Source organism: Ornithodoros turicata, chromosome 1 (genome assembly GCF_037126465.1).
Source record: "Ornithodoros turicata isolate Travis chromosome 1, ASM3712646v1, whole genome shotgun sequence".
Lineage (NCBI taxonomy): Eukaryota > Metazoa > Arthropoda > Arachnida > Ixodida > Argasidae > Ornithodoros > Ornithodoros turicata.
Window position 1 is genome coordinate 507,985 of NC_088201.1, and position 9,707 is coordinate 517,691.

General features: G+C 47.9%; 2 protein-coding genes across 2 annotated transcripts; both read left to right on the top strand.

Annotated features, from left to right (window-relative positions):
* Positions 1 to 767: 767 nt before the first annotated feature.
* LOC135379184 (uncharacterized) lies at positions 768 to 1,940 on the top strand. The gene is made up of 3 exons (XM_064612428.1): positions 768 to 1,125; positions 1,297 to 1,897; positions 1,929 to 1,940. The coding sequence occupies exons 1-3, from the start codon at positions 971 to 973 to the stop codon at positions 1,938 to 1,940; spliced, it is 768 nt and encodes a 255-aa protein (XP_064468498.1). The 5' UTR covers positions 768 to 970.
* Positions 1,897 to 2,917, top strand: LOC135396435 (uncharacterized). Its single transcript, XM_064627401.1, has 2 exons — positions 1,897 to 2,119; positions 2,239 to 2,917. The coding sequence occupies exons 1-2, from the start codon at positions 1,940 to 1,942 to the stop codon at positions 2,854 to 2,856; spliced, it is 798 nt and encodes a 265-aa protein (XP_064483471.1). The 5' UTR covers positions 1,897 to 1,939; the 3' UTR covers positions 2,857 to 2,917.
* Positions 2,918 to 9,707: the final 6,790 nt, after the last annotated feature.

Here is a 9,707-nt window from a genome sequence, read left to right on the forward strand (position 1 = left end):
TGTCCCCTGCCATGTATGTAAACTTATTAACCTTGGACATGGTCAATGACCGTAACCCCTGAACGACAGGAATGGGCTTATTCTGGGAAGCAGGACGTCGTGTGCAAACTTGGAGTTGAAGTCAGTAATTCCGTATTGTTCAATATTATCTCGTCCTCTGACCGAAGAAGAACGTCCAGTGAAACTCAAGTCGAAAGAGTAACGTAACGTGTACAAAGGGTTCGTTGCACTCATCAGTATTTTCTTGTCCCCTGCCATGTATGTAAACTTATTAACCTTGGACATGGTCAATGACCGTAACCCCTGAACGACAGGAATGGGCTTATTCTGGGAAGCAGGACGTCGTGTGCAAACTTGGAGTTGAAGTCAGTAATTCCGTATTGTTCAATATTATCTCGTCCTCTGACCGAAGAAGAACGTCCAGTGAAACTCAAGTCGAAAGGGTAACGTAACGTGTACAAAGGGTTCGTTGCACTCATCAGTATTTTCTTGTCCCCTGCCATGTATGTAAACTTATTAACCTTGGACATGGTCAATGACCGTAACCCCTGAACGACAGGAATGGGCTTATTCTGGGAAGCAGGACGTCGTGTGCAAACTTGGAGTTGAAGTCAGTAATTCCGTATTGTTCAATATTATCTCGTCCTCTGACCGAAGAAGAACGTCCAGTGAAACTCAAGTCGAAAGAGTAACGTAACGTGTACAAAGGGTTCGTTGCACTCATCAGTATTTTCTTGTCCCCTGCCATGTATGTAAACTTATTAACCTTGGACATGGGCAATGACCGTAACCCCTGAACGACAGGAATGGGCTTATTCTGGGAAGCAGGACGTCGTGTGCAAACTTGGGGTTGAACGAAGGGGTATAAAACCTGGACTGGGCGGTCCGAAAACATTCGGGAGCAGAGGTCATCTTCACGGTTCTCGCTGTCCGAACTGCAAGCATACATCCACCTTGATTGCCTGGTTGAATGGACCTCGACTTCGGTGCCCCGACTTTTGTCCCATCCAGTTATCGCTCGAAGCATCAAGTGATTCAGTACCGAAGCAAACGATGGCCAAATGCAGTGTTAGAGTTTGCATTCAAATCTACAAACAAGAAGGACCCCAGTATCCAGTACTACAGGTATGTATAACTTTTAAGTGGACATTCTGATACCGTTATACTAAGTTCGATAGCAGCAGTACTCGGTGTTTAAAAGTTGGTTACCTATATTTTTTTTCTTTTTCTTAGAATGTCGGACCGCAGAGTGAATTCATATTAATGCCGGACGATTCGTGAATGCTTCTTTTACAGATGCACGAGCTGTTATCGCCTGAGCAGGTTGGCGAGGGGAACCAACGAAACCTCGTCTGTTGCCCACGTCACGCTGCAAAACGGCGTCATGAGGACAGACCCGGATCATCCATCGACACCGCACAGCTGTGACCCCGCCGAGGATGCAGAGGCGGCCACAGTCCTTTCCAGGCGTTACATGTATGAAGTCCGAACAGACGTACGGACCAGCAGAAAGAGACCTCGGCAGGCATTCGACGAAGCAGTGTCTGCTGTACAGGTCAGGTTTCAAGATGACGACGCGAGTCTTCAAAATGACATCAAACGCCAGATGAGCACCAGCTACGGTTTTGCCTCCAAAAGACGTGCGTTGTCGCGCAATCGACACGCAAACATTCCGAAGGGAAACTCCATTGACGCCATACTTCCGGAGCTGCGAATTACGAAGGATGGCCAGCAATTTCTTCAACTGGAAGACAAGACTGAAGGGAGGAGACTGCTCGTATTTTACGCCGAGAAGGACCTGGACGCCTTCGCAAACACGGAGTACATCCTGGGGGATGGCAACTTCAAGTATAATCCATCCGAATTTCACAGCCCTGGACAGCTGTACAGAATACATGCAATTGTCAAAGGCGAAGCGCACCCCATAGTGTACGCATTGATGCAGGCAACAGATGTGAGAGCGTACCAAGCGGTGTTCCACACCTTGAAGGAGTCCATGGTGCGACGATTTGGTCACGTCGGGAGCCTATCCACTACGGCGACCTGGCTATTTGACTATGAGTCTGCAGCAATACGGGCAGCACTCAATGTGTTCCAGACAGCGACGGGTGAACCCAACGTGAGTACGAGATCACAGTAGTGTTCTCATCTTATTGGCTATATTGTTCTTGCTGCAACGTATATAAATGTTTCTTCTTATTCCTTATTCCTTTCCTTTCTTCTTCATTGATTACGCAGGTGCGAGGCTGCGCCTTTCACTATGCCAAGGCCATCAACAAGAAGCGAGACGAGCTCGGTCTGAAGGTGTTGTGCAGAGAGAACGCCGAAGTCAACCGATGGTTTGTTCGAGTGAGGCATCTGCCGTTCGTTCCTGACGACTTCCGCCTGGCCTTCGCCGACGACATCCTTTCTGTGAAGCCGGACCTGCCTCCACTACATGCGGCGCGTCTGGCGCTGTTTGACCGGTACTACCGAGCGTACTGGCTCACGAACAGCCTGCTGAAGGACCGCTGGGGACAATTTGGGAACCGAGGACCGAGGACCACAAACCACGTAGAAGGCTGGCACAATGGCCTGCACAGTCGGTTCACGTGTCGTCACCCAAACCTGGCCGAGTTCCTGGAGTTCCTGCGAGTCAGTCAGCACGCCGTGCAAAACAGAGTCCAGGCCCTTCTGTTGGACCCGTTGGCAGTGCCAACCCCGACGTCAGCTGCAGTACGGGAGAGAAACGCGAGCCTATTGCAAGAAATGGACTCCTTCTCGTGGTACTTGAGCACAAGTCCGGTATCTTTTATGGACCTGACCACGTACCTAGACAGAATCGCCTTGGTTGGTGTCCTGCCGTCGGAAAGTTAGCGTCCGCACATTTTGTATCTAATGTAAATATTGTTATATTCCAATTAAATAGTTGCTTTCATTTCCACATCTCTGTTCGGTCATTTTCCCTGACCAATTGTATAACCACGGGGCGTCAAAAGATCCAACCGGGTCAAAAGCTCCAACGCGTCAAAAGCTCCAACCGGGTCGAAAGCTCCAACGCGTCAAAAGATCCAACGGGTCAAAAGATCCACTGTTGGATCTTTTGACTCGTTGGAGCTTTTGACGCGTTGGAGCTTTTGACGTGGAATCCTTGGCGGGCAGCTGATACGCCACGATAACGCTTCCGAAAACGTGCTGATTCATTGATCGTATCATTTCCGTAGAGTGCTAAAACTCCCCGCATACGAAATGAAGTCTCATTTCATACGCCAAAGAGTAAGATTCCATTTACTTGTCAAAAGGTATATTGTCAACAGAAGCTGTTTCACATTGTTGCATTCTCCACAAGTGCAAGATGATGACGTCACCTTTCTAGCAAAGGCTGTTTAGGCTGGACATCGTTTCAGAGTCCAGTACACTTTGGCATGTGGGACACAAATGCTCATTGAGATGTGCAACTGCAATGCATATTCTGAAATAAAATGTTGGCTGTCCATAATTCTCCTACTGCGAATATTCTCCGTCCAGATGGGTTCACCCAGTCCTACAGCATGGAGCAACAGCAGAGCTAATAACGTATGTGACAACCTTTGAAACATTCTTTCCACTGGACACTCGTCTTTCAAACCAAGAGCTACCGCAGCCTTCAGTGTTACATAACAGTGGTTACACAACACATAAGGACAACTTTTCTTTTGTTTGACGAAGAATCACTTGGTGCGCATTATGCAGCCACTACACTGGCTGCCCTGCAAATAAACTCCGGCTTACTTATTCAAATATCAGAAAAGTATGAATAGATAGGACAAGTCTAAAAATGGTGTGTAGACAATAGAGTCTCCAAAACGCACTGAAAGAGAGAAAAAGAAAGGAAGGGAAAAAAATAGACGAGGCAATCGTGGGTCTGCAGAAAGCCGGATCTCTTTGGCGCACTGCCAAACACGCATGAAATGCACTTGAACATACTGTTGTGACATGTCTAAAATGGGCATGAAATCTATAGAACGAGCTCCCTCCGACCAGCGGATTTCTTGCACGAAAAGGAAAAACAGGTTGTAAATAAGCTTCGCTTCAGTGTCCATCCCAAGTTGAGGATCGTAATCCTCTCTGTGGGATAGAGAACTGTCCCGATGATGTAAAGGTGAGCTCAATGTCGTGCACCCCTGATGATGAGCACCCCTGAAGGGAACCCATCGTGGGCGTGACGCGGAAACGCATATGCTCGCTCGTGGAACCCAGTGTCGATACTCTGAAGCGTAGCATATTTAGTGACAATGAAAAAATGGCTAGGAAGCAAGCGAGCTGGTCAAGATGATGCATAATGTAAAACCCCCGAGACCACGAAAGGACAGACACAACACCAAGTCTCAAGACTTTGTGTCTCGGGGTTTTACATTATGCATAGTTAGTGACTCTACCAACCCTCGCAACAATACGAAGAATTTCGTGAGTGTGAGCATTCTACGGAAACTATACCATAAAGGTCACAATCGATCGACTTGAAAGGAATCACTTATTGTTAACGGATTTTCTGGAAATAACATTTTTGGTTTCGGAACTGGAGTTGCATACTGCGTTATTCTCAAACCCAAGTGTATGGCAGCTAAAGTCTCCAGCACGTGTCCTCCCAACTCGCCGAATGCATTGAAGGCCGGGAGATCGCCATATTTCCTTGACCTCCAAATGTTCGACTGTGGCCGAATGACCGCCGTGACCTTCGACTGCGCTGTCTGGATGTTTTCTCTGGGTTCTCATGAGAGAACTCATGTTCTGAGGCTGGAACAACATAGAAGGGACAAATACATACAAAGCCTCAATTTGCCTAAGAAATTAACGATGAAAGACACTGAAAAGGTTAGCCAGCTGTAGGAGTCGAACCCACATCTTCTGGATTGCCGGTCCAGGGCTCTACCAATTGAGCTAAGCTAACACGCCTTCTCAACGACTTTCAGGGTGCGTCATCTGAAGGGACAAACCAGCCACTCTCTCACTCATCCTCCTTTCACTCTTACATTTTTGCTCACTCATACACACATTCATACGACGGGATCGACGCAGGCGGCAACTGTTGAACATGAGAGAACTGATGTTCTGAGGCTGGAACAACATAGAAGGGACAAATACATACAAAGCCTCAATTTGCCTAAGAAATTAACGATGAAAGATGAAAGTCACTGAAAAGGTTAGCCAGCTCTGGGTTCTCCTCAGATGTTGGTAAGGTTTCCTATCAAGGTGGTCCAGGACGCACTGTCCTCCCAGCAGGGCCGGTGAGAGAAGTCTACTGAGTCCTGCCCGGGCCCCCTCCTCACGTCTCCTGGTGTTTGCAACTGTCGGGCATTGGATAGGGCTGGCCCGTGAAGAGGCCCGGGGCTCCATCCCCCTCTCGACGGTCCTATCTCCCAGTGTAACTTGTCTTCCGCCGGCGGGCAGAACGCTATGTAACTAACACGCCGTCACTCAACCAATTCGATTGTTCGTGGGCCGTTCTGTCCTTCCTACGTTCATCTCTCATGAGCTTTCCATTGCCTTGATAAGCATTACGCTTTCGCTGGAATTGGTTAATAGGCGATTATAGAGGGCTTCAAAATCATCTTCATAGCCAGTCACAACGTTACTACGATAGGACCTCTCACGATAGTGACGCAGAGATTACGTCTTCTAGGTTCAGGAGCCGAAATAAAATGACTTTAAAATGTTTAAATGAAAAACACAGAAAATTTAACGGACTGAAATGTCTCGAAGATATATTTTTCTTACTCTAAATGAACAAATTACTTAACACCACACATTAGAGCCCTGCACGGGCCGACTTTTCCGGGCCCGAACCGGCCCGGGCTCATCGAAAAATGGCCCGGCCCGACCCGGGCCCGGACCTTCATATTTTTATGCGACCAGACCCGGCCCGGCTCGGTGACCCAGTGACTAGAGCCCGGCCCGGCCCGGCCCGGCCCGGTGACCCAGCGAGTAGATCCCGGCATAGTATTTCCAGCCGCGACGTACGCGTTTCTGGCGATTATCAAACAAATTTATCAGTGAATTTATAAGGAGAGAAGACAAACATACAAGTGATGGCGGTTTAACACCGTAACCGCACCAGACCAAATTAAATCCAGAACGTACGCGGGCGTTATCGTTACACTGTCAAGATTTTGCGGAGGTAGAGGATGCTGTCGACAAACTACTTCTCCCAGTCCATACCCCTCTCACCAAGCTTTGCCAAGTGCTTGTGAAATACGTGAGGAGCAATGTAACTGAGTGGCTTTCAGAATGTTCTAGAGGGTCAAATCATATGCCTAATGCAGTATCCCTTGCTTGTCTTTGCAAAATATGCACAGGAATGACGCAAGCGCATGATGATATGAACTAATGCATCTCCATTGTGTGGCCCGGCCGGGCCTGACTCTCGGAAACATATTTGTCGGAGAATAGAGCCAATAACAACCGTGCAGGGCTCTACCACACATATTGTTAATGAAATAAAGTCGAGAAAACATGCGAGCAAGGATTCAATACTAAAAACCCCCGAGACCAGGGTACATAGAAAGACGACGCACAAGGGAAGTTTGATCCAGAGATGTCCCCGGATAAATTTATCGTCTCCCTATTAAACTCTTGAGCTGTGGTGCTACGTTCCCTATATAGCCGGAGGTTTTCGTCATAAGTATTGCTAATGATATTGCGATTGGGTGTCATCTCTAGTTCTCCAGCAACGATTCTCGCACGTTTCCTATCTACAGGTCATTTTCCACCATACCCAACTGGCCGAAAAGTTCCTATATCATTTCCCCTCAAAGCTTAATTGCAGATTGGGCTGTGACCCCCCCAGACTGTTCTGCTCTAAAATAAACGAACCATGTCGTAAAGAGATTTTGTTCCTGCTACAACTCTGTGCTTTCTTTTCCCAAAATAACCTTACAATCACTGTGCTCTGTGCATCCTGTAGAGCTTGTGTCTTCAGAATGGATAGAGACGGTCAGCGCGCGGACTACTACGATTGCAAATAAATGACGTCAGAGATGACGTCGGCACTATGAATAATCAGTAGGGCATAATTAGCCATGGCACGATTACATTCGTTTGCGTTGGATTCCCTTGTCCTCACCCAGGCAACAACACCAGACGAGAACACAGAAAAATAAATCATATCAGGTTTACATTTGGAAATACATAGACTGAAGGGCATCGTGATGACTACACAGAAATTAGGAAGGTTCACTTAACATTTCTCACCCAGAGCTATACGTACACGTAGTGATTAGACGTTTGCATTTATTCAATGAGTGGCTATTATAGGTACATTGCGCATCGTTGATGCACAGCTGATTCCTGCTAACACTCACGCTATCATGGCCGCTTGTCCCATGACCAATTTTTTTGTCGCGTTGCCAGCAACAGGGGATGCATTGTATTTATCTGTTCATGCGTGTAATTCTTGGTCTACCGGCCTCGGTGGCTCAGTCGGTAGCGTGTTCGCCTTCTGATCCCGAGATCGCGGGTTCGAACCCGGCCGAGGACGCCAGCAACTTGGTGGCAGGGTACAAGTTGCTTAGACACGCCGTCTTCCGCGAGGGACGTTAAATACGGGGTGCCGTGTGATGAGCTTTCATCGCACGTTAAAGAACCCTCAGGTGGGCAAAAGCAATCCACAGACCAACCGCTGTGGCGTCGCTCATGATCTCAGTTGTCTCGCGACGTAAACACCCAATTATTAATTATTAATTCTTGGTCTACAGCTCCGAGATGTGAACGTCGCTTCCTGAACCCAAAAAGTGTACCAACTCCGTATTACAATGCACGGAGCGCTGGAATGCTAGCTGGGCGTTCTCACTCATGACGACCCTCATGAAGACGCCTCACCCTCACCTCACGACGATGTGGTGAAGGTGAGTGAGGCCAGACCACGCTGAATGTTCCTCACGAGGACAGTCGTGAGGCATTGTCCCTCATGAGGCCCACCGTGAGGGCCTTCATGAGGCCAGTCGTCGTGAGGCCATCAATACGTGAGGGTACAACGAATTCCGTGAGGAGCCTCACGGATGAGGCCGTTTGTGAGGAACCTCACGGATGAAGCCATGAGGCCTTTCGTGAGGAACCTAATGGATGAGGCTGTGAGGCCTTTCGTGAGGGACCTCACAGATGAGGTGATGGGTTCGGGCTCCTCTTTGCTGATGCCACACACTAACTCAAAAATTAAATCTCACTGTGACAGTAACAACTGTTACCAAATTTCTCCAAGCACTCGACGAAACAGTTGAATGCCGCGCAGTATCATTAGTACCAACTACTGACTCGAAATAAATCATAGTAATGGTGAACACAAGGTAAAGGTTTTACATTGATAATAAACCCGAGAAGCGTGGTAGATGCTCTCAGGGATTCAGGTAGTTGGACTCTATCATTTGTTTCCAAACAGGGAGAGGTGTATTCGTACAACAACAGACGCTTTCCATTGGTGAAGGCCCACGGAGATCCTGTTGTGAACTGCAGTAAGTGGACATAACACAGCGAGAGATTGTAGAAGCCTTTCAAATAAGACGTGACGTTATTTCAGAAGTGGGATTTCATGTGTAGACTGGAATTCCAACGGAGGAACATGTTTCTCTTGTCTAGCACAGTGTCACGATGGATCCATAACCCCGTACACCACCGTCATGCACCCAAGATCCGTTTCAGGGAAGACCTTGTTCGCTTTGAGCGCAGTCACTATGACGTCATTTGTTTACAAACAGAGAGGTCTATTTCACCGGAAAAATTTGCGCCATATGAAAAAAGTTTGCCTGCTATGAGCATGGTTTGGCGATGTATTATGCGGAAATATCAGCTAATCAGTCGGCGGCAGCAAGAAACGCCAGCCGTACGTCACAGGGTATGTAACAGAAATACGCGTGTTTCATGGGGGGGACCAAGTTTTTTCCGTCTTCCTTCACATGTATACATTTTGAGCTCTATCAGACAATTATTAAAGGAGCACCACCTTGTTTACGTACGTGCCCCGTTCAGTTGGATCAGCAAGGATAGCTTTTCGTTCTTGAAAGACAAATAGCTGGTGCATCAGACGTGCTGTGTGGAATCCTTTGGGAGCGCTCACTCCCCCTTTTCATCTCTCGGGAAGTGCAACACTGGACGTAGAAATGGACTTGATGCAACACCACCCATAACGAGAAAACTACAAGGCGTTCAACGCACAGGTCAAGCGGCCGCATACTTTGTGAAGGCAACACGTTTTTCCAACGGCGGCTCTTGACATTTCCAAAAGAAAAAAGAAAAAGTTTTTGTGCGCCGTTTTCAGGCGAGATATTCCACGTCCTCCAGCATAAAGTCCACTCGGTTCGCCAGTACGACGCACGCGGTCTCTTTCTTTAGCGAACTCATTCTCCGGCAACAAATGTGCAATGCTCCGCCGTCATGTCGGACGCCATGTGCTGCAAGCGCTGTCCAATAAAAGAACCGCGTTCCTGCACCGAACCGATCTAAAAACTTGGGTTACCGGTTCGGGTTGGCCGTCTGTTTATAATCCACGAGATCCATCCGGTAGCGCGGGACATACAAGGACATTAAAAAAAAGAAGCACTATGTTCCCATCCATTTGGCCTTGGCGTACTTGTATAGGTTCAATATTAGAGGTGTAGACGTTGGTCCAAGTTGTGTGAGAACGCGGAGGTGTCCGCCCAAGAAGGCAAGTCCTTGTCCAGCGTTTCTCAACCGTCAAGAGCTTGACCTCTCGGACA

What these genes read in the sequence shown, in the direction of transcription:
- LOC135379184 (XM_064612428.1), top strand. Translation starts at nt 971, where the DNA reads ATGGACCTCGACTTCGGTGCCCCGACTTTTGTCCCATCCAGTTATCGC. An exon ending in CCCAGTATCCAGTACTACAG is followed by an intron (nt 1,126 to 1,296) that starts GTATGTATAACT and finishes CTTCTTTTACAG; the next exon opens with ATGCACGAGCTGTTATCGCC.
- LOC135396435 (XM_064627401.1), top strand. Translation starts at nt 1,940, where the DNA reads ATGCAGGCAACAGATGTGAGAGCGTACCAAGCGGTGTTCCACACCTTG. An exon ending in CAGCGACGGGTGAACCCAAC is followed by an intron (nt 2,120 to 2,238) that starts GTGAGTACGAGA and finishes TTGATTACGCAG; the next exon opens with GTGCGAGGCTGCGCCTTTCA.